This window comes from Schistocerca americana, chromosome 3, assembly GCF_021461395.2.
Source record: "Schistocerca americana isolate TAMUIC-IGC-003095 chromosome 3, iqSchAmer2.1, whole genome shotgun sequence".
Taxonomy (NCBI): domain Eukaryota; kingdom Metazoa; phylum Arthropoda; class Insecta; order Orthoptera; family Acrididae; genus Schistocerca; species Schistocerca americana.
In genome coordinates this window covers 851,692,685-851,718,291 of record NC_060121.1, presented here as the reverse complement: position 1 = coordinate 851,718,291, position 25,607 = coordinate 851,692,685, and the positions used below count along the sequence as shown (strand labels likewise).

At 43.0% G+C, this 25,607-nt stretch overlaps 1 protein-coding gene across 1 annotated transcript in view; it reads right to left on the bottom strand.

The window, feature by feature from the left end:
- The window catches only part of LOC124606437 (serine/threonine-protein phosphatase rdgC), a 1,241,896-nt gene that overhangs the window by 252,391 nt on the left and 963,898 nt on the right, over positions 1-25,607 (bottom strand). Inside the window, exon 10 of the mRNA XM_047138419.1 lies at positions 23,361-23,546. Within this exon, the coding sequence (XP_046994375.1) occupies positions 23,361-23,546 (186 nt within the window). The remainder of the gene's footprint in view (positions 1-23,360; positions 23,547-25,607) is intronic.

Here is a 25,607-nt window from a genome sequence, read left to right as displayed (position 1 = left end):
TCTACTACTTTCATAGTAAATTTGATACATGTATGCTTTAGACAAAGTACTATTACTTTCGTGGAACCCTGCCTTTATACTGTTTTCCACTACTGTTCATGCGCGTGACCACTAATGGTTGGGAGCTGTTGACATTAAATAACAAGACAGCGGCACGCTCAGCTCTGTAAAGTACAGAAACCAGCGACGTGTACGGAGAACGAGTCATACTGTAGTATTCCTTACAAAAGGAGACACCGCGACAAAGTTTCATGATCGAAAGTTAATTTTACCGAGGTGATAATTAAAACTTTATGACCACTGCTCTTAGGTAGCCTATTACTCATGCAGTCCCGCCGATCGTGAGAGCAGTAGGAATGAATGAGCTGGCTGCCCCACTGTTACTGTGGTGGTTGCTACCATTACTGCGGAGCACAGCAACGCAAATTGCGAATGCAAATGTAACGGCGCCGAGATCGTGATATGAAGGAGGGGCTTCTGAGAAGAGCCAGGGCGTACGTGTCTTATCAGCTGACCCAGTGAGGCTTATCTGGCAAGCGGGTGGTAGGGACTGCTCGGTACTGGTGTGGGAGCCACACACGCCTCATCCGTCAACACTATCTGGCGCGGTATCGGTCGCGGTACACTTGCGTAGCTTTGCGAGACGGTACCCAGATCGTTAAGGTGCGCATCACGCACATGCAGTGTAGGTCGACACACGGGAGGAACGAAAACATGCCAAAATATTTCGTGAAGTTTCTAAAGGTGCTGAGCAAAGTTGAATGAGACAACTGGCATCCAACTTTTCACTCAGTCTTTCAATAATCAGGAGCAAATCACATTTTTTGTACTCCGAGAGGAGCATTTTTCCGCTGCTTCCCGTAATTTCGGGTTACAGAAGCCATATTACTCGTATGAAAATAACTTAATGGGGCCGGCCGGTGTGGCCGAGCGGTTCTAGGCGCTACAGTCTGGAACCGCGAGACCGCATCGATCGCAGGTTCGAATCCTGCCTCGGGCATGGATGTGTGTGATGTCCTTAGGTTGGTTAGGTTTAAGTAGTTCTACGTTCTAGGGGACTGATGACCTCAGCTGTTAATTCCCATAGTTCTCAGAGCCATTTGAACCATTTTTAACTTAATGGGGCCAATAAAATTCTGACAGTTTACTTATCTGAAAGTAAAACTACGCAAAACTAATTTTACACAGCAGACATGGTTTTACATGCACAAAAACTTTACATGGGCGTCTGAACTGCAACATGTGGCTCCCAGGACCCTTCTGATAATAGTGGAGAGGCATTACTGCATATTTGTCCACGCTACGTTATTTTAGGATCTACGTTAGCGCCTTACACCGGAATTTACCTGGGTGTTTTACGTGTACGGGTAGTGTAACTTTGAACCTCCGTATCACGGAAAAGGACAAAGACGTACAGAAAATTTTCAAAGCTATTCGACATGGGTATCTTAGGACCATATCGTAAAATCTTCACCCATATTCTGTGCCTAGTCGTCTTGGAATCCGCTGCCAGGTTTTGGTACCCATAAACCATGTTTTCTGGATGTTTCTCGATAACACATAAAGATTTTTGAAAATGGGAAGATGGAACTTCTACAAAAATGCCGACAGAATATACTCTCAAAATTTGAGCAATATTCTGCCCTTACTTGTTTAGATATTCGCTGCTGACGCCGAAAAATGGTGAAAAACTCTTTCTCGGGCTTTATCAGGAACCGCCCATGAAGTAAACGATGCCTTCACAAACCATTTAAGGCGCACAGTAGCTCACATCTAATGGAAAAAGAACTAATCGATTTGCCCCATTTGCCTAAGATGAAGGAAATGTGCAATATTCAAACTTTGAACCTGTACTGAAGGATCGCTACGGCAAGACCATCCTTCTGATGGGTATACAAAAGGTCCCGAGCCCGAGGAATGTCCAAAAGTACTTGACCCTACATTTATATCGCCAATAGAATCCGAAGTATCAGCCCCGGATAAATCCCGTTTTTATGCGAGGCGCTTTCGAAGATACTGGTAGGCCATAGTATCGAATGCGTACCGATTATACGGTCTCGCCGAAACTCGTGACCCCAACATTTCGGAGTTGAGGTCATCATCTTCTGCATCGTATTGGCACAGATTCCCTTTCTATTTTCCTATGATTCGTCGACCATAGTTATCAGCTGTTAGTCGTCTAGAGTTTGGTAACCATGCCATTTCTGAGTGGTCGCTTCGACTTCTTCCTGATGCATGGTGTAGCGTTTAGCTCAACGATACGCTGATTCTGGCTTGGTGACACTGATTTATTGCCTAGAGTTTTTGATTGGTCTACCATATTCAGGACTGTCATTTATTGACATCTGAGAGGAGGATCAGTAACCCACGCTGTCGCTTACATCCTGAGGAATTCTGTAGTGTATGAGTCAGGCTATCTGAAAATATTTTTCCTCTAAAGGTATGGAAAGTTGTGCCAAATGGAGAAAACGTACGACTTCGTAAGAGGTTGCAAACTAACACAAAGCGACATATTCTTCAACGTCGAGAGCCAATATAGACAGAGAGTGGCTAATCACGATGTTGTTGCTGATTGGCTGACAGCTTAGGATGTCATGTTTTTACCAGTCAGAGAACAGAAATATATGGTGTCCCATTATTGTATGCTAACCCATCGTTTTCAGATTCTTTGGTAAGAAAAATTATTTTGCTGAAAGATCAATGAGTGATTGGAGGAATTTATCATGCATGACAGACCGCGACTGTAAGAAGGAACTGGAACTAAAACAGTCGACTGTGGCTCTCACGTAGATTTCTGTCTATTGAGAAATACGCAGACTGTAAAAGAAATACCACGAATGCCCTTTAACTGTTGCTTCTTCCAAGGTAAAACTGGTCGGAAATAAGTCGTCTACAGAAGATGCCAAAATGTTGTAACTGTAACATACTTTGGGAGGGCTTTGCTCCAAGTGACACGAGAATGGATTCGGCTGGACACTTCCATTTTATACATACACTACTGGAAATGGAAAAAAGAACACATTGACACCGGTGTGTCAGACCCGCCATACTTGCTCCGGACACTGCGAGAGGGCTGTACAAGCAATGATCACACGCACGGCACAGCGGACATACCAGGAACCGCGGTGTTGGCCGTCGAATGGCGCTAGCTGCGCAGCATTTGTGCACCGCCGCCGTCAGTGTCAGCCAGTTTGCCGTGGCATACGGAGCTGCATCGCAGTCTTTAACACTGGTAGCATGCCGCGACAACGTGGACGTGAACCGTATGTGCAGTTGACGGACTTTGAGCGAGGGCGTATAGTGGGCATGCGGGAGGCCGGGTGGACGTACCGCCGAATTGCTCAACACGTGGGGCGTGAGGTCTCCACAGTGCATCGATGTTGTCGCCAGTGATCGGCGGAAGGTGCACGTGCCCGTCGACCTGGGACCGAACCGCAGCGACGCACGGATGCACGCCAAGACCGTAGGATCCTACGCAGTGCCGTAGGGGACCGCACCGCCACTTCCCAGCAAATTAGGGACACTGTTGCTCCTGGGGTATCGGCGAGGACCATTCGCAACCGTCTCCATGAAGCTGGGCTACGGTCCCGCACACCGTTAGGCCGTCTTCCGCTCACGCCCCAACATCGTGCAGCCCGCCTCCAGTGGTGTCGCGACAGGCGTGAATGGAGGGACGAATGGAGACGTGTCGTCTTCAGCGATGAGAGTCGCTTCTGCCTTGGTGCCAATGATGGTCGTATGCGTGTTTGGCGCCGTGCAGGTGAGCGCCACAATCAGGACTGCATACGACCGAGGCACACAGGGCCAACACCCGGCATCATGGTGTGGGGAGCGATCTCCTACACTGGCCGTACACCACTGGTGATCGTCGAGGGGACACTGAATAGTGCACGGTACATCCAAACCGTCATCGAACCCATCGTTCTACCATTCCTAGACCGGCAAGGGAACTTGCTGTTCCAACAGGACAATGCACGTCCGCATGTATCCCGTGCCACCCAAAGTGCTCTAGAAGGTGTAAGTCAACTACCCTGGCCAGCAAGATCTCCGGATCTGTCCCCCATTGAGCATGTTTGGGACTGGATGAAGCGTCGTCTCACGCGGTCTGCACGTCCAGCACGAACGCTGGTCCAACTGAGGCGCCAAGTGGAAATGGCATAGCAAGCCGTTCCACAGGACTACATCCAGCATCTCTACGATCGTCTCCATGGGAGAATAGCAGCCTGCATTGCTGCGAAAGGTGGATATACACTGTACTAGTGCCGACATTGTGCATGCTCTGTTGCCTGTGTCTATGTGCCTGTGGTTCTGTCAGTGTGATCATGTGATGTATCTGACCCCAGGAATGTGTCAATAAAGTTTCCCCTTCCTGGGACAATGAATTCACGGTGTTCTTATTTCAATTTCCAGGAGTGTATTTCTGTATGCCTATGACAGCATCGTTCTCCAGTATAATCCATCTTTCAAGCCATTGCGTTTCAGTACGCCATGTTTATAGTGTTCCTTCCGTCTCAGTAACCTTCCACATGAAGTTCCAGCCAGTCTTCTCTATTTCCACCCCTGAGTCTTGCTGGGATTTTCCTAGGTGATAAACCTCATAGTCAAGGCCAAGCGTATCTAAAAATGAAGTCATCCATTCTTATACGCCTTCAAACATCTTCCCTGCTATATCATCAGCGTAAATGGAGTGCCTTAGAATATTCTTTGATGGGCTGGTCATTGGTGTAAAATGTACTGGAGCAAGCACACTGCTTTCAGGTAAACTATTTCTTTTGTTACGAAACATTTTCTTGCAAAACTAATCCGTAAGCTAGCTAATAACTCACTATTCCAAATTAGACAAGCAATTCCATCCAGATTACTAGTGATGCACGAAGATGCAGATGCAACTCAAACAAGCACCAATGATTTCGAATCTAGTAAGTGCTTATCAGTTTCATTTCTATTCGGTGAAATGTGTGTGTTACGCTGGGTGACGGTGGGAGAGTGAATACCACAGGAGTACAACGGCAAGCAAATCGTAAATATGTTCCTCACTGAAAGACTGAGTCCTGAGGCACGTACACACAGGATGGATGGACGCTGTTAGGAACGATCTCCCACGCTCCGATAAGGACGTCACAAAGGGCTGGAAGTGACATTCGGTAGGCTGTAAACATCTATTGTGAGAAGCGAATAAAGAGTGCTCTCTAAAAAGATAAAAATCTAAAAGGAGATGGGAAAACACTATAGCGGGCCGCTGTGACCGAGCGGTTATAGGTGCTTCAGTCTGGAACCGCGCTGCTGTTATGATCGCAGGTTCGAATCCTGCCTCGGGCATGGATGTGTGTGATGTCGTTAGGTTAGTCAGGCTTAAGTAGTTCTACTTTTAGGGGACTGATGACCTCAGATGTTAAGTCCCATAGTGCTTAGAGCCATTTCAACCATTTTTGAAAACACGATACACTGAGAGTGAGAAGAATATGTTGGATTCAAACGAGGCCTGCAGTAGTTGATGTTTAAATTTTGTAACGGAATTCCATATTGGTTCACCAACATTAGTTTCAAAACGGGGTTGAGTCCCGCAAGTGCATATAAGCAGCCCCTAACTCTGTCGGAAACGTAAAGCCACTCTCATAATAGGAGAGAGTTTCTTCTTTCTGTCCCACTCTAAGATAAAAAAGTGTATTATTGGTTAATCGCAGCAGATTCATTAGTAGAATGGAGATTGTCGCTTGTAAATTTTTCACTGGCCAGAAATCGGAAGGTGAGCGAGGATATTGTGCTGACAGAACCAGGAAGATTTTGAGAGGAAGAACAGATATGCACTTCGTCTTACACATCCAGAGGTGTTTCTCTCTTTTCTTTATGGAGAATAAATACAACTGAGATCATACGCACCCATGTCAGAGCCTTAGCACACCAAGATGAAAAAGAAGTTAAAAGTTAGTTAGTTATGTGTTCCATTGTTCTATCTCACAGTAGCCGTTATTTTGTGGAACGCGTCAAGTGCATAAGAAATGTACACATGAACCAAGAGCATAAAAAAAAGCTTAATAATTTTATTACTTAACTCATTCCCTTAAATGGCATAAAATTCATGTATTACACCTGAAGATTTATTTATTCCTATTCAAGAATTCATCTATGGTATATAGGGAGTTGTCAAGGAAGTATAATTTCAATTCATTTTCGAAACTATTACTGCTGTCTGTCAGCTATTTTATTTGATCTGGTAAATTATCGAAAAATATTACAGCAGAATATTCTACCCCCTTCTGTGCCAAAGATAGGTTAAGTAGAAAATAGTTTCTTCTGGTGTTATAATCATGTAGGTCACGGCTTTTTTAAACAGGCCCTTGTTGTTGGGAAGAAATTTCACTACTCAGTAAATATACTGTGACGCTGTTGTAAGAATTCCTAACAGATGCCTGCAAGATGTGCGACTATGAGCTCCACACATTATTCTAACAACTTTCTTTTGGGTAATGAATACTTTTTGTCTAGGTGCTGAATTACCCCAAAATATTATTCCGTATGAGGCCAGAGAGTGAAAGTATGCAAAGTACGTTAGCTTACTAATTTCCCCAAGCCCATTCGCAGAAAACCAATCAATAACATTTCCAGAGACATTGTTCGTATCGTTTTTCATTGGGGTTTCTTTTACTGGAGTAATAATGATGCTTGTATCACCAGCAAACAGTATCAGTTTAGCTTCTTGTTTCAGATAGCAATGGAGGTCATTCACATATATCAAGAAGGGAAGAGAGAGCTAAAAACAAGGACTTTCTCTTGGAGAATTGTCAAAAGCTACGTCGTGGAGACAACGGAGATCCGGAATTGAAGATTAAATGTCCTTCGCCATACTGCTACGACGGGTAGAAAGAGTACGTGGTTGAACAAAGGCATTCGGTCATGAAATTGCGATCCGTCGAGGGTTGATGACAATAAGCACACAAAGTGATTGGGGATCTCCGCTTAACAAATGGCGTTGGCTAAAGTGACAGAGCCCTCCCTATACGTAATCTAACTAAAATGATCTCGCGGCGCGAGAGGCCAGAGGAGGTCGGCCAAGCTGCTGGGAGGGATTTAATTCCCCGGAGCCTGTTCCCGTGATGGGACAGCTTCTTTCTCTTGGACCGTCAGAGGAAGACACGCCTTCATATTAGATCTGTAGAAATGGAGGACTTCGTCCTAGAGCTGATCACCTCATAGATTCCGGGAATGAACTTCACTGCAGCCAACCTCTGCGCCTGACTTTTAAAACGATACAAGCATGTGCCGCATTTGCGTGCTCGGTGACGAGGGAACCCCGAACTCGTTTGGTTCGAATTAGAGTCTTGCTTCACTAAATTAACTCATTCAGTCAGCTAACTGAAGTCATCATGTGCATGCACAGGAGTTCTAGTGCTTGTATCTACTTTTCTAGATCTTTTCTTTAATAGGTTGATCTATTAAGCTAAACTGCGGGTTTACATGTCTCATTTCATTACAGTTCTCGCCGCCTCTTCCAAGGGATTATCGGGTACCTTTTATAAGTCATTTGAACCACTGTGCGCTTTATAACTATTTGTTTTGCCTTTGAAAATGACTGGAATCTAGTTAATGCATCTTAGTAGTAAACAGAATTTTATTGTGACCTATGTTTTTATTTTACAGTTCGATGAAACGCGTTTATCATTATTACATCACATTACATTGGTATTTGTTCCATAAGATCATGAATACGACATTCCACAATAATGTGGAACGTAAAAATTCATCTTTTGAGTTGAAGGGATTATCAGTGAGAAGCTCTTTCAATTTGTTTTTAAATGCTGGTTGGCTATCTGTCAGACATTTAAAGCTATTTGGAAAATGACCAAATATTTTTATGGCAGCATAATTCACCCATTTGTATGCCAAAGTCAGATTTCATCCAGAATAGTGAAGGCCGTCCTTTCACATATCTATGTAAACTGTGGTATCCATGTTTCATGTTTAACTGGGACACACCTGTTTGAATTCAAATGTTCTTTAGTTGCTGTTGCGCGACTTTTTCTTAATATTTGACATGATCTTGTGGGATGTTGTCTGCTAACAGTATAGGTCAGGGAGTTCAGATCTTGTTAGCACCTCAGGTGGACGCTAAATGCGCTACTGTTACCTCACATTTTGTATGCGCAAAACGCTTTTCTTACTCCTGAGAAAGAGATGGAATTCTATTCTGTGGGAGAGGGCCTATGAGGAATGTTATTCGGTAGTCAGTGGTGAGCTGGTAAATTTTCTTCAGCAACTTTCTGTTGTTGATAGTGCTTCAGGAATCTGTTACGTGAACAAAGGCAATCTCTTCTCAATGTGTGAACAAGGTTCAATATTTGACTACAGCACGAATTTGGAGATTGACAACAAAATTTTTCAGAAATAAACTTTCCTTCGGTTGTGCTATTAAAACCGTTAAGAATAAGGAGCTCGAAGGTCCGGAGACCGTGGCTCAACAATGATATTGGTTAAAAGCTTTTAGGGTCGTTTGCCTCCTTACCAGGCTTAAACAGCGCCTAAATAATGACCAACGAAGGGAGGCAATGCGGGAGGAGCGTTACAACCGGAAATTACACCATGTATCAGTCACGCTGAGAATGCCTGAAAGACAAATAATACGTTCTACAATTGTTCAATACAGCAGTGGTACACCTCCGAACATCGTATTAAATGAGACCTTACTCAAGCCTTACTACGACCTCCCAAGATATTCCATGGGAATTTAGAGCTCCCAATTATTCAGGCAGAAGAATAATACATAATAACGTTAAATTAAATTAGTGTCCTATTTGAATCTTGTCGAACGACGTAGTACCCGACAGCGAAGAGATCCGTTTCCAAACTTCCAAATCTTCGTTGCTATAAATTCACACATTCCGGCAGCAACAGAGCAGAAAAACGTTGTGGGAAGAAAAAAGTTCGTCCGCAGCTCGTGGTCGTGCGGTAGCGTTCTTGCTTCCCGCGCCCGGGTTTCCGGGTTCGATTCCCGGAGGGGTCCGGGATTTTCTCTGCCTCGTGATGACTGGGTGTTGTGTGATGTCCTTAGGTTAGTTAGCTTTAAGTAGGTCTACGTTCTATGGGACTGATGACCATAGGTGTTGAGTCCCATAGTGCTCAGAGCTATTTTTTTAAGAAAAAAGTTGATAACATGGTGGCAGTAGAGCTGGCTGAGTCAAACCGCGATAAATTTTCCCAATGCTTCGTTGAAGACCTAAAACGCCAATCAGCGTTTTCCATAAGTGTTTGAACGTGTCTAACAGTGCGGTTTTGTCCCATTTAGTCGCTGCTGTGTCCTTCTGAGGCTGTTGTGTCTTTTGAAGACAAAAATTTCGAACATTATCTGTAAAAATCTTATATGGGAAAGGAACAGGGTTTAAAATTCAATTTCTATTTACTTTTGCACTGTTTGTTTTTGTTCTTTTGCTCTTTGTTCTTCTACGAAAAACATGTTGCCTTTAGATTTCAGTATTAACAACATTGCACCTGACTGTATGACGTTTCGCCAGTGTTACTGCAGTGATGTTACTGCTGTGTGTAGTGAACAAGTTAATTTAAGACATTAACATGCATTTAAGGCACAAAATTTGCACACATAGAAACACAGCGTAATTTTCGTACGTTTATTTATAAATCACTTTATTAAAAACTCAACTTACAAAAAGTAGGATGTAGGTTGTGAAATGAAATGTACAAACAGTTTCGTGAACACGTCGAAAGGAACTACGCACCGTACGCCAAAGATGTTATTATTGTTAAAACATAGCAGCACAATCTAATATAACAGTGGAGACGCTCCGTCTGCATTTTGTTGCCCACAGCTGTAGCAGCGCCCCAAGAGGCCAGCAAGCAACACTTCTGAATACGACATAGCATGAGTGGGAATTCTAAAGTTTATATTGATTTGTAACATAGTTTTTACAACAGGGAGTGTATGTGATACCATAAAAATCGACTCTAACTAAAAAAATGCACCACATTGTGATTATTGAGTTTCCTAAGGATCCTGGGAAATAGGAAACGATGGACTACAGGACAGTTTATTAACTATTCTCTTGTAACGTACACATTTACTGAATAACGTCGTTTTCCTCTAATAACGAAAAAAAAATTGCTAGAACACCTCACCGTTTTGTTCGCTAAACTCTTTCAACCAAATCAGTGGATGCGGAACGTAGGAAAATTGTATAGAATGTAATAACTATACTATTTGACGTATCAAATAACCCACCACAACTGTAGCTTACGGGAAAACCACACAGACGTGATAATAAAGCAATAAAACTGTTACCAAATACAGGAGAAACCAATTCCACAACTGTTGTTAAATCTGATCCACAAACGGCAAGAATCTGCAACACATTCGATTTTAAAGCAAAAGTAATTATGTTTACAAAAATATTCGTGTATTAGAAAGTTGAATGAAGTGTACGAAAGGACTAATCATTGGACTTCATAAAAAATTTTAATTCTTAAGTGAAGTCCTTAACATAATAACAACAGACAACAGAAATATATGCTTCTCTTCCATGAAATGTATCTACATTTCCTTGCTTTTAGAGGAATGAACTGCAAATGTAGACGTAGTTGAAAGTATATGTTCGTGAATATATCATTGAACTTTTGTGATTCATCTCTTTTTACATTGGTTATCGATAATTCATGTTCCTTGGTAACTTACGCAAGGTACACAAAAGCTTAGCGATTCCGTTAATTAAGTAGTAAACAATTAAAAATCAAAATTATCCATACAACGTATGTGACTACTCTTTCGCAGTTTGGAGTGCTAGTGTGTCCAGCTGTCACGTTGAACCAAATTTCGCACTTCAGTGCCTCGTAACTGCATTCATTAGACTGTAATAGCTATATGTAACCTTTGACTGTTTGTGCACGTGAATCTGGATTAGCATGTCATTACGCTTGGAGATTGGAATGTGGTTCAGTTGAAATTAGGAATTATTTATCATCTCACTGCAACATAATGACTGAGAGAGAAAAAGGGAAAATATCTCCTTGCCACTTAAGTTACGTCGACCACGACAACAATCGAGTTAAGTTAGACTTCTTGTTGTAAAGTGCAGCTTATCAGTGACTAGTTCCATTTTTCTTTCGATATAATTACGTTGAAATATTTAACGATCTTGCTTTTTATTAATAATTTAAAAAACGATCATCATAAAGCAGTGCTGGTCATTATTTGAAGTTTGTCACTTCAAGTCGTATAAAGTCACTTCATGTACACCTTTTAACCAGTACAGTAATATAGTAGATTTCATTAGCTGCACGGTATCAGTTGTATTAATATCAATACTTCTTAGTGCGTGATTAGTAGAGTAGTTTGCGTGAATGAGTGTGTGAGTGATTCCTGTTATTATTATGCTGTTACGTGACCCGTTGCTACAGTATATTACGATATTATCGATCCTTCTGTCAACCATAAAAAAAATGGATCAAATGGCTCTGAGCACTACGCGACTTAACTTCTGAGGTCATCAGTCACCTAGGACTTAGAACTAATTAAACCTAACTAACCTAAGGACAGCACACACATCCATGCCCGAGGCAGGATTCGAACCTGCGACCGTAGCTGTCGCTCGGTTCCAGACTGTAGCGCCTAGAACCGCATGGCCACTCCGACCGGCTGTGAACCATCCAGCTGTCGTCAATGCTTTCTTTCGTTTTGATTTCAGTTTCTCAGTTTTGTGCACGTAAAAATAAAATATTATTACCGCGTGTACTTAAAAAAGTTCTGTTGTTAACGCCACGTTCAGTGTCAGATGCTCACGATCAGTTTTCCAAACTAAAGAGCAATCAAACAGCAAATGCTCGATGTCTGCTTGTTGCCCATTGTGTTAACAAATTAGCAGCATTAGCGTAGGTGATTCAATTGTCAGATTTACGCAGTAAGTAGCACATAAAATTCATGTAACTATCCATATGTGGATAAGAATTTAAAGTGTAGCAAACTTTGACTGTTCATCTAAAGCAATGATATTCAGCTAATTTAAGAAGTATATGCATCCCATGGCATGACGGATATGAGCTGAGGCATGTTAGTTTAAATACACACATATCTGTACATTTGTCTTTGATTAATTGTAGTTCCACAATGCTCTACTTCCAGTCTAAAATTACCCGGAAAATTTAGCTTGATTCGTCGTCTGATGCCGCGTTCAGATTTCACTGTCAAGTTGCGGTTCCTCCCTCGCTCGTATGTAGTACGGAATTGCCCACAAGGTGTCACGTCAAGCGGAACTGCCAGCATAGAAGGAAGCTGGGAGTATTGTGTTATCAGTAGAGGTGAGTCACTTTGAACGTTGCGTAGTCACCTGAGTAACACACCCATCAGAGACATACCATCTCTTCTGAGACTACCCATGACGACTGTTGGTTATGTCTCTGGAAAATGGAAACGGGAAGAAACAACGACAGCTAAATCAAAGCCCTGCTGACCTCATGTACTGACGGGTAGGGACCGTTGGGCATTGCGGAGGGTGGATGTAAAAAAGCGCATCAAATCAGCGGAAGGAATCACAGCGAGTGCCAGTATGATGTCAGCTGCCCTACTGAGTCCAGATGAGCGTACGGAGTTAATAAGAATGGTCGAGCAGCTTGATGAATCACACTATTCCCTGTGCAATCCGATGGAACGGTTAGGTTTTCGTGAATCCCTGGGGGTTACCTGCTATCTTGTGTAGTGCGAAGAGTGAAGTACGGAGGAAGTTATGTTACGGTAAGGGGGTGTTTCACGAGGTTAGTGTGTGTTCTGAGGAAAACGGTAAACTCAAAGAACGGAAAAAAATCAACACATTTTACAATATTTTATCAACATGTGTAAGACGCCTCCCGTACTATTTATTGATTTATTGTTGATTATTACGGGGTGTGTAACCTGGCTGATTGGGAAAATAAGCGTAGGACATTCATATGTACCAAGTTATGGAGGGCGAACTTACTCCCAAGTTACATGTGTCGATAAGGAGTATTCCGAGCCTGAATCTAGAGCTTATGTCACATCTATTCACCCACACTGTTCTATAATTCACTCACTCCCAGAATACTTTAACAATAATGAAGACGTTAGAACAGGTGAACACTTTTGTACGACACAGTTAATTTATCCACTTTGTTTGCAGAGCAGAGCAGCTGTTTTCGAAAATTACTGTGTAGGAAATACTCCAACCAGCCACAAGTTTTCTTGAAATCATTTTATTACACCATTACTAGTTTCGGGCCTGAGCCCATAGTCAGATGGCAGCGTTGACTTCTCGCAAGTTTTACAATTGTGTCCTAATATATAACAAAATGACAAATCTTTTGTAAACGATGCATCACGAAAATTTCGTTATAATTTAGGACACATATGTAAAACTTGCAAGAATTCAGCACTATCATCTGACGATGGGCTCTGGCCCGAAACTACTAAAAGTATGGTAAAATGATTTCACGAAAACGTAGCTGGTGGCAGAATTTCCTACAGTGTAATTTACAGTTAATTTACTCTACTGTAAATTCAAGTATCACGTCCGTTCTTGTTCTGAGCGCACTGACAGTACAATTACAGTCACTCATTTATCACGAGCTTGTATGAGTTTACAATTACCGATAGCTCACTGTACGAGAGCCATTTTATTATACAGGGTGTTACAAAAAGGCACGGCCAAACTTTCAGGAAACATTCCTCACACACAAAGAAAGAAAATATGTTATGTGGACATGTGTCCGGAAACGCTTACTTTCCATGTTAGAGCTCATTTTATTACTTCTCTTCAAATCACATTCATCATGGAATGGAAACACACAGCAACAGAATGTACCAGCGTGACTTCAAACACTTTGTTACAGGAAATGTTCAAAATGTCCTCCGTTAACGAGGACACATGCATTCACACTGCGTCGCATGGAATCCCTGATGCACTGATGCAGCCCTGGAGAATGGCGTATTGTATCACAGCCGTCCACAATACGAGCACGAAGAATCTCTACATTTGATATCGGGGTTGCGTAGACAAGAGCTTTGAAATGCCCCCATAAATGAAAGTCAAGAGGGTTGAGGTCAGGAGACGGTGGAGGCCATGGAATTGGTCCGCCTCTACCAATCCATCGGTCACCGAATCTGTTGCTGAGAAGCGTACGAACACTTCGACTGAAATTTGCAGGAGCTCCATCGTGCATGAACCACATGTTGTGTCTTACTTGTAAAGGCACATGTTCTAGCAGCACAGGTAGAATATCCCGTATGAAATCATAATAACGTGCTCCATTGAGCGTAGGTGGAACAACATGGGGCCCAATCAAGACATCACCAACAATGCCTGCCCAAACTGTAAGCAACCCTTTCTCTCTCTCGTGGCATGATCAGATGAGTTACGACTTTAGTTGCTAAGAGCTGATGGTATGGTGCGAGGGTGGCACAGACCCCACAAAGCTATGAACCCAAGTTATCAACAAGGCACTGTGCAAGTTGGTTATGGCTTCATTATGGTGTGGGTTGTGTTTACTTGGAATGGTCTACGTCCTCTGGACCAACTGAAGCGATCATTGACTGAAAATGGTTGTGTTCGGCTACTTAGAGACCATTTACGGCCGTTCATGAACTTCCTGTTCCCAAACAACGATAGAAGGGTACCATTCTAGGTTTGAGGAACATTCTGGGCAATCCTGACACAAAACCCTGCACCGGCAACACTTTCGCAATTATGGACGGCCATAGAGGCATCATCAACCGAGCGAGGTGGCGCAGTGGGTAGACACTGGACTCGCATTCGGGAGGACAACGGTTCAATCCCGCGTCCGGCCATCCTGATTTAGGTTTTCCGTGATTTCCCTAAATCACTCCAGGCAAATGCCGGGATGGTTCCTCTGAAAGGGCACGGCTGACTTCCTTCCCCTTCCTTCCCTAATCCGACGAGACCGATGACCACGCTGTCTGGTCTCCTTCCCCAAAAACTAACCAACCAACTTGTAAAGGCAGCAGAGGTAGAGTGTCCCGTATGAAATCATGTTAACGTGCTCCATTGAGCGTAGGTGGAAGAACATGGGCCCCAATCAAGACATCACCAACAACGCCTGCCCAAACGTTCACAGGAAATCTGTGTTGATGTGTTTGCACAATTGCGTGCGGATTCTCGTCAGCCCACACATGTTGATTGTGAAAATTTACAATTTGATCACGTTGAAACGAGGAAGTACAGTACATACTGCCGAAACTAAAATGAGCTCTAACATTGAAATTAAGCGTTTCCGGACACATGTCCACGTAACATCTTTTCTTTATTTGTGTGTGAGGAATGTTTCCTGAAAGTTTAGCCGTACCTTTTTGTAACACCCTGTATAACTACTCACGAATTAATCTTTAGCTGCAACATCCTCACACACGAACTCGTCCTCCTCACATGATGGCTCTGGTGAAACTCTATAGTGTTTCCACAAATACTGCTTGACTTAATGCGCGATCGCTGTTAGTACGAGCACCCGGGACCTGACCTGCAGGCATACTCGCCGGCCGAAGTGGTCGTGCGGTTCTAGGCGCTACAGTCTGGAACCGAGCAACTGCTACGGTCGCAGGTTCGAATCCTGCCTCGGGCATAGATGTGTTGATGTCCTTAGGTTAGTTAGCTTTAATTAGTTCTAAGTTCTAGGCGACTGATGACCTCAGAAGTTAAGTCGCATAGTGCTCAGAGCGATTTGAACCATTTTGCAGGCATACTCCGGCTCGATTCACTCACTCCTTTGGGCCAAACGGTCTCCAGGTGCCGATATCTCCCTTCTAGAACTACGCACTGTAGCGAAGAAGGCTAAGGATAGATTTGACCCTTCAATCATCGGATCGATACATGTTCCCTTACACTGTCCTATAGCAGCGTCTGGGACCCAATCGTTTGTGGACAATAACATTCCTCAGGTGGACTAGTCTGCCACGAATTCCGTACTGAACACCCAAAAGAAATTTTTTTGATTGAGTTATGACGTCGACTTGGTTCCATACTCCAGCGTTCAAATCACTACCTTAAATGGTTTCGGTTCTTGATGGAGCCATAGATATTTAGGTACCTCATTACAAGTATCCTCACTGGAGTAAAAGCCGTCATAAAGGCTGGGGTACACACACACACCATATTAATTTCTACTGATAAATATCTGGATGCTTTTGATCATATTGCACAGATCTGTTAGAAGGTAAACTTCGAAAGCAAACGTAGGATTTCAGATAGTAATCTTGGGGAGCTGTCACAGATTTTAAAATTTTCAAATGTGTGTGAAATCTGGTGGGACTTAACTGCTAAGGTCATCAGTCCCTAAGCTTACACACTACTTAACCTAAATTATCCTAAGGACAAACACACAAACACCCATGCCTGACGGCCTCGCTAGCCGAGCGGTTCTAGGTGCTTCAGTCCGGAATCGCGCGACTGATAAGGTCGCAGGTTCGAATCCTGCCTCGGGCATGAATGTGTGTGATGTCCTTAGGTTAGTTAGGTTTAAGCAGTTCTAAGTTCTAGGGGACTGATGACCTCCGAGGTTAAGTCCCATAGTGCTCAGAGCCATTTATGAACCCATGTCCGAGGGAGAACTCGAACTTCCGCCGGGACCAGCAGCACAACAAATTTCAAAAACATTTATTTGCAGTACATTGATAACTTCGGTATTGGAAAAATCGGATCTTGAAATGACCAACAAAAGCACACCCGCGACGCACAATTTTTAAACGTAGGACAAATATAGAGCAAATTCGAGTTTGGTACCGGCAAGATGTTAGCTAATTATTTGTTTGTATAGCTCCGGTGTCCAATAGATGTCACGTAGTCCCAGCATTAATCGGGAACAAGAATTCTGAATTTGATCAAAGAGATCCCGTCTGCCAATTAACTAAAATTATCGTCACGGGCTACAATGGAAACGAATATGAACCACATCGCTATTATATCCGAAATTTAACGACTGCTATGGAACGTTGAATTTTGTAACAGCAAATATTAACTAGGAGTACGTAAATTTATATACTGATTTCTTGGATGACACCGTTGTGTGGCAGCAAGAATTTTTATCTCTAATTGCTGGACGCCCTTATTGGTGAATTTTAAAATTCCTTCAAAGAAAATGGCATGAGATTAAAAAGCTATTGTAATATTGATTATATCGCGAAGGAACATTTTCCGAATATCACAAGCTACAACATGTAGTTTTTCATTAGAGAGACACATCTTACAAATCAGATATTACGCGATTAGAAAAAGAACAAAGCAGTTTCCGTGGTTCGTCACTACTGTACTAGCATTCTCTGATCTTTTCAGCACAATGTTTAGGAAACTGTCAAATCATGTCATTTCTGAATTCACTTCATGCATTCGAATAATGTGTTGCACCTGACAAAAAGTCAATACATACATAGAGGATCATCTGGCAGGCCGGAGGTGTGATTACCTCCACGTATTGCGTCATCTCATTCCTCGTTAGGTTCAACGGCACACCAGCCAAACCTGAAACCACCTTACGGTCCAAACGAAACCATTGAAGAGGCACGTTATACCAGTTTGACCTTTGACTGCCGGTCTGTACGTGTCAATTTACAATTTCTTCCTATAATTCTCTACAATAGAACAAAATATCTCATACATAATGTTCATTTTGTATCCCTGTGCGAAACAGCAAGAATCCTTAAGCACTAACATGCGGCATGACCTATTTATTGATAACAGGCCTCAACCCCGGATCACTTTCATATCAGCTACTGTCAAAAAGCGGTTTGGCCGAGAGTGATAACACTTGTGTGGCATCTACAATTCAACTTAAGGCTAAAGGTTGAAACCGATGATCATGAAAGTACTTTGTTGTGCATAAGATAAGTCCTTTAAAAACATGATTTTACGTTCGTCCAAGCGAGGCACAAAATACTCGAAAAGTTCAGCAGTGAACCAGGAAAAAGAAGGTCGTAATATTGCAAACATCGGACGACCTGTGAGTTGCCTTTTAGGGCTATTCTGGGAGTGTCTTCCAGAGAATATAGCATACGTTTCCTTATATACAGGGTGTTACAAAAAGGTATGGCCAAACTTTCAGGAAACATTCCTCACACACAAATAAAGAAAAGATGTTATGTAGACATGTGTCCGGAAACGCTTTATTTCCATGTTAGAGTTCATTTTAGTTTCGTCACCTACGCTCAATGGAGCACGTTATCATGATTTCATACGGGATACTCTACCTGTGCTGCTAGAACATGAGCCTTTACGATGGAGCTCCTGCACATTTCAGTAGAAGTGTTCGTACGCTTCTCAACAACAGGTTTGGTGACCGATGGATTGATAGAGGCGTACCAATTCCATGGCCTCCACGCTCTCCTGACCTCAACCCTCTTGACTTTCATTTACGAGGGCATTTGAAAACTCTTGTCTACGCAACCCCGGTGCCAAATGTAGAGACTCTTCGTGCTCGTATTGTGGACGGCTGTGATACAATACGCCATTCTCCAGGGCTGCATCAGCGCATCAGGGATCCCATGCGACGGAGGGTGGATGCATGTATCCTCGTTAACAGAGGACATTTTGAACATTTCCTGTAACAAAGTGTTTGAAGTCACGCTGGTACGTTCTGTTGCTGTGTGTTTCCATTCCATGAAGAATGTGATTTGAAGAGAAGTAATAAAATGAGCTCTGACATGGAAAGTAAGCGTTTCCGGACAGATGTCCACATAACATATTTTCTTTCTTTGTGTGTGAGGAATGTTTCCTGAAAGTTTGGCCGTACCTTTTTGTAACACCCTGTATATCCGCCTAATATTGGCAACACAAACCAGGAAGACTCCTGTGCAACTACTTTCTCCAACATGAGCAAGTGACTGCCTCTTCAGCAGATAGAGGTAGCTAATGATCTATCTTGCAAACAAAGAACATCAACGGTAATTATTGCCTAAAAGAGGGTACCAACAAGAAACAAAGAAAGAATTTTCGTCTGAAAAATTATGTATACTTTGAAGTGCCTTTACGTATGCGTGGAAACGTCAGCCTGTATATTCACTGTCTGACAAACAGTTCAGGACCAAGAAGATGTGGTCAGATGTTAATTTTACGTCGTACACGTACACACCATCTGCGGATATATTAAGTTACTAGTTTAGCGCCCGCTGAGTCGCTCGCGTGAGCTGTTTGGCCTGCAGAAAATTTCTTTTTGTTTTTATTTAATTGAACTTTTATGTTGTTTACAAACTGCAACCCCTTGTAAGCTTTTCATGCTAATTAAGACAAAATAAGCATGGTCTTTTCCGAATGTACTTCTGACCAAATGCGGTTCTGGTAGCTGGAGTGCAGTCTTCGTTAATCACGCCTTTTGCGTTCTTGTGGAGATAGTTCCATGGTAAGTTTCATCCCTAACAAATATTTCTCTATATCTAGCCCTGAAGTGAAATACGAATTTTCATAAATTTATCTTTTAATTTATTTAATGTAACGAAAAATTTTATTAAATATTTTCATCCCTAAGTGGCACTGAAAGAAGTATTTTCCTTTTTTTTAATTCTAACCGAGAATTCAAATACCAGGTGCCATAGATGTAGCCTTAAAAATTCGTTAGTAGTCCTTTAGCTATTATTTATTTTAAAGAAGCTTTCACCCACTATTTTATCCCTTAGTGGTCAAATTTCTAAAAATGCAGAAAGACTTTTTTTTATTTTCTAACTGAGAAGCCAAATACCAGTTTTCGTAGTTCTAGCTTCAAAATTCACTTAATAGCGAAATACTTTCAAAAGGCCTTTCATCCCCTATTTCATCCCTTAAGAGCGGAATTTCGGGCAACCCATTCTTAAACGATGCCTACGTGCCTACAGTATAAGACCCACATCCTCTTCTTAGTTCAAGTTTCTGTCGTTAGCTGTTTGGGCCGGGTGAAGATGAGTCAATGACTCAGCTAGTAACCTAGTGAGGACACTACCTTCCTTGTACAGGGTGTTTCAAAAAGGACTTTAGAACTTTAAAAAATCGTATAAATTTATTGAAAGAAGGTATAGAGATGGGTTTAGTTTTATTTTCTAGGGAACCACATCTAGCTTTTTTACCTTAAAGTATAAATGTTATATGTGGCCTCCGTTGGTTATCCTGCACACATCTCATCGAAAGTCAATTTCTTCCCAAACTCACTATAGCATTGCAGGTGTAACTTGCTCACTGGCGACGTAAATTCTGGCTTTAAGTTCAGGTAGAGAAGCCGGCACAGGAGGTACAAATACGATATTCTTGATGAAACCCCATAGAAGAAAATCGAGTGGTGTCAGCTCTGGGGAACCTGGGGCTATACAATTGGTGCACCGCGGTCCATCCACTGACCTGGAGAGGGGTCAGTGAGACAATCCCGGACGTCAGCCAGGTAGTGGGGTGGTGCACCATCTTGCATGAAATAAACATTTCGTTCCTGGTCAATTTAGTAGGGCTGTTGACAAAACGTTGTCTCACTCGCTCAACAACGTCGTCAGATGTGCTTGGACCACTTGATGATTTCCCATGTTTTACAGCGAGCCATATTTCTACAAAACATTTATGCCACTCATCAGCTGTAGCCCTACTAGCAGGATCTTTAGTGTACTTCGTACGGAAATGACGCTGAACTGTTGTCGCCGTCTTCGATTCTTCAAACTAAAACACACAGCTACCACGCTCGGGTCCAATAAAGGCAGCCATCTTTAACGCAACTGCCGCTAGCGCCCCTTATGGAGCGATTCGGCACTAGCGAACTACGCAAGACAAAACTTGATGAATTCCAGTACAAATTCAATCTACAATCAGCTCTGTATCTATGAAGTAATTTATATGAATTTCCAAATTTGTAACGTCGTTTTTGAAACACGCTGTATAGTGATTACCGAATGGCCACCAGCAACCATTAGTGTTGTTCGATTTTAATGTTGGTACCAGGCCCGCTATTCTATATAAGGGATGTGAACAGGATCAAATGCTGTGTGAAAACTGCAAAGGGCACGGAGACACAACATATACGTTTGAGACAGCGTTATCAGTAACTGATAGAGTATGTAATGGGCCACATTGTTGGATTCCATTTGAGCGGATGGTGTAATCGTGCAGTATCCAGATTTGTGGGGTATTCAGTTGTGACAGTGGCCTAACTTTTGAGCTTACCATCCGTTAAATATGAAACTGCTCTTTAATTATTTTTATTAAACACTGACTTACAGAATTTTCCCTTATAAAGGCAACTCAAACTTAATCTACTCATTAATTACCCACAATATACAAGCACAACGCATTCTGACTGCTATAAAAGACACCCGGAAGACTAGTTAGTGTTTTATCTACACAACCTTTATTTCCACGTAATCTCCATCCCCTTCTATGGCCTTCCTCCGGCGCGAAACCAGGGCGTGTATGCCCTGTCAGTACCAATCCTTGTCCTGGTGGCGGAGCCAGTGCTTCATCGTCTTCAAAATGACTTCCACGAATGGCATCCTTGAATAGCCCAAACAAGTGGAAGTCTGAGGGGGCTACGTCAGGGCTGTCAGGTGTGACAGTCGTGGATGGTCTCCCCGCCTGCTGCAAATCGTGGAGCTCCACCGACACCCCTTCTGAAGACCGCACCCTCCGTGCTCAGCGACTAACTGTACTTTTGTCGACAGCAGATGCTCCATAGACTCTGCACGACCACTTGTGAATACTCCTCACAGTTTATTTCTCTGCAGTGAGGAATTCAGTGACGGCACATTGCTTGTAACGTACATCACCTACAATCGCCATTTTGAAACTATCCTGCAGCTACGCTATCTTTCGGTACTGACGGAAATTTGGCGCGCTCAGTCAGGAGACTTCCAATAATACATACGTAAGATTTCGCGTTCGTAGCATTGCTTTCGGCTGAGAAAAAAAAAGTGGTGCATTACTTTCTGGGAAAGTAATGCACCAACACTCATGTTCCATCACTTAAAAATTAAAGTGTGAAACCTCCCCTTAGAAAAATTAATGAATTACTGTACTGGTAAACCTCTTACGTCATTTCATTTTCAAACAGCTGAGCAGGACTGAACGTATTCAGACATTTCTCTCTTTACTTATTCTGATCAATACTAAACTGACACACAATACTTTTTAGCGCAACGCAATCTGACTTCCAATAATCCCTACAAAAGAATGGCCCTAGCTAACAATAACCTATACCTTTCATGAATAACTTACCTCACAGAAATCTTCGTTACTCGAACTACTGCAATACAGCGTACGCCAATACTGCCAACTGAATAAAAGATTGTAACTACTGAAGGCACTAACTACTGATAGGCATAGTTAGCAAATGAAAGATTTTGATAGGGAACAAACAATGTATTTACCTTAATAATGTTCAAAAGTAATCATATATATATCAGTTCATGATATCCAATATTACAAATTTACTCTTTCTAATGGACACACGTCCAGATCGTCCGCTCTCCAAATTCTGCCATCTCTCTCCCCACACCCACCACTGCTAGCGGCTCACCTCCAACTGCGCAACGCTAAGCGCTGTTCGCATCCAACTGCCCAACACAACAATAGCGAATATTCCAACAATGCAAACCAGTCACAGACTGCACACAGCAGAGCCCGTGATTTTCATAGAGAGCGATACGTGACGTTACCAACATAAAAACCTTAACAGCCTACTTACAAGTGTTCCAAGAAAAGTCTTTGATTGGACAGTGTAGTTAGGTGCGAAAGCTGGTGATAATGTTTGGGAGACAGGTGGTGGTGGTGGTGGTGGTGATGGTAAGTTGCTATGGGACCAAACTGCTGAGATCATCGATCCCTAAACTTACACAGTACATAATCTAACATAAACTAACTGACGCTAAGGACAACACACACACACACACACACACACACACCAATGCCCGAGGGAAGACTCGAACCCCCGACGGGGGGAGCCGCACGAACCGTGGCAAGGCGCCCAAGACCGCGTGGCTGCCCCTGTCGGAGGTTCGAGTCCTACCTCGGGCATGTATGTGTGTGTGTGTGTGTGTGTGTGTGTGTGTGTGTGTGTGTGTGTTGTCCTTGGCGTCAGTTAATTTATGTTAGATTAAGTAGTGTGTAAGTCTAGGGATCGATGATCTCAGCAGTTTGATCCCATAGGAACTTATCACAAAGTACCACCACAGTGTGGCTACCCCGTGCGGCAATAGGGGGAAAGGTGGTGTGACAGACAGCAAGGGGGAGATGGAGAGAGAGTACTAGCTAAGGTATTATAGCACTCAAATGTAATGGTCTAAGAAAGACTGGGAACCTCTGCTCTAGTGGCTCGCCACGTGCGACACTGCTCTCAGAACTGCACGTGCTGCAGCTGCTGCACGACGGCCACAGCCGCCGCCACTGTGCCACTCCGCCGCCACTGACCTTGTTGCCGTGCGTGAGCTCGTAGCCGCCGGGTTTGCACTCGTGCGAGCGCACGATGAACTGCAGCTTGTGCTTCTGCAGGAACTTGTCCGTGACGTCGGGGCCGAAGTAGGTGCCGGCGCCGCGCAGCGAGTTGGGCACGCAGCCCTCCGCCGGCTGCGGGTCGCTCCACAGGATGTCGAACACCTGTCCAACCAGAAGAGGCGATCGCTGAGGAACTGCATTCCAGTGCAAGGACGCTAAACAGGTGGAAATGTATCTCTGTCTACACGGGGATATGCACTTAGCAGAATCGTCATGATAGGTCTCAGCTATACAATTACATCTGCATCTAGATGTACTTTAATTATCTGCAAGTCGCTTTATACGTGGTAGGGAGCAGTATATTGGTTGACTCTTTTAGGAAGATACGATATCAGGGTTCTAATACATCTCTCTTGAAGCTTCTGAAGTTGGATGAACATTTCCGCCTTTCGCGGCTGCTAAGCGGACCTATGAAGAAATACTCTGCTCTTCTTTGTCTCTTCTCCATTTCTTCTGTGATATCTGTTAAGAGTCCCAGACAAACGCTGCATAGTCATGTAACATATTACGTAAATTTCATTTATTTATTTATCAAGTAAAGACCTGCTTCCTGTTGTTATATAGTAGATCTTACGTTTATGATTTTCGATCTCATGTCATACAAATTAAGTTTTATTACTTGTACATTACCTGTTTGGAAAATTTTACAAAAGCGGAAAATAAAAAATAAGTGCAAATGTGTACAAACAATTTTGTCTACACTTTTAGATAACTTAGATAACGATTATAAATAAGACAGAATAGGTTATGGATGTATTTTAAGTTAAAATTAAAAGTGATTTAATGGAAGAAACGCCGAGCGGTTTAAGGCGCTGCAGTCATGGACTGTGCGGCTGGTCCCGGAGGAGGTTCGAGTCCTCCCTCGGGCATGGGTGTGTGTGTTTGTCCTTAGGATAATTTAGGTTAAGTAGTGTGTAACCTTAGGGACGGATGACCATAGCAGTTAAGTCCCATAAGATTTTCACACACATTTGAACATTAGAATGGAAGAAACAAGAGCTGGCAACTTGATTTAGATATGATCTGACAGTTTTTCTCGTTATACCTTAGTGTCAAGCGCAGTGGCTAGCACACTGGACTCACATTTGGGAGGACGACCGTTCAGTCCCGCGTCTGCCCATCCTGATTTACGTTTTCTGTGATTTCCCTAAATGGCTCGACGCAAATGCCGGGACGGTTCCTTTCAAAGGACACGGCCGACTTCCTTCCCCTCATTCCCCAATCCGAAGAGACCGATGACCTCTCTGTCTGGTCTCCTTCCCCCAAACAACCCAGCCCAACGTTCTATGTGTGTGGTTACATCTGTTACATATGTTATCTTGACTGTGGTAATAATTAATAATGTGTTGATTAATTAGGTTTTATGTGCTTCCAAAATTAAGGCTACAGTAGAGATTGCGAGTTGATTTACAGTGTCATAGTCAGATGCATCAGGTGCGAGGGCTTGGAAAAACTTCGAGTCAGTCACATCTTATGCAGTGGAAGAAGAAGAAATGTCACATCTTAAGATAGTGTTACATGCTGTAACAACCAACTACATAGATAGTTACATTTTCATACTGATTCGATTTAGTGTTGGAGAACCATAGCTTATCTTTACTACGTTTGTATTTTTATCTCGTCTTCACGTCCTGTGTGTGGTATATAGCATCCGATTCAGTGTCTGTGTTTTTATCAGTGGCGTTTACTAAAAAAAATGATTCAAATGGCTCTTAGCACTATGGGACTTAACATCTGAGGTCATCAGTCCCCTAGAACTTAGAACTACTTAAACCTAACTAACCTAAGGACACCACACACATTCATGCCCGGGGAAGGATTCGAACCTGCGACCGTAGCGGTCGCGCGGTTCCAGACTGAAGCGCCTAGAACCGCTCGGCCACTGCGGCCGGCTGGCGTTTACCATGTACTGCTGATCTGTCAGATTTGGAACTTGTCTTCCTCCAGCCTATGGTCTCTCCTGTTTATATGCTGCATTTAGTGCTCGTGATACTTTTTGTCTGCGATGTCGTTTATAGAGTTCCAGTCATCTTGTCTGCGTATCAACTGTCCTATGTCCTGGCTTCCTAAACTTGGTCTTTTTGCCCTAGCACATAGCACATGAGCAGTATGTGTTCAGGTGTGCCATCCACACCATAGGTACAAGTGCGAGTCTGTTTTAGG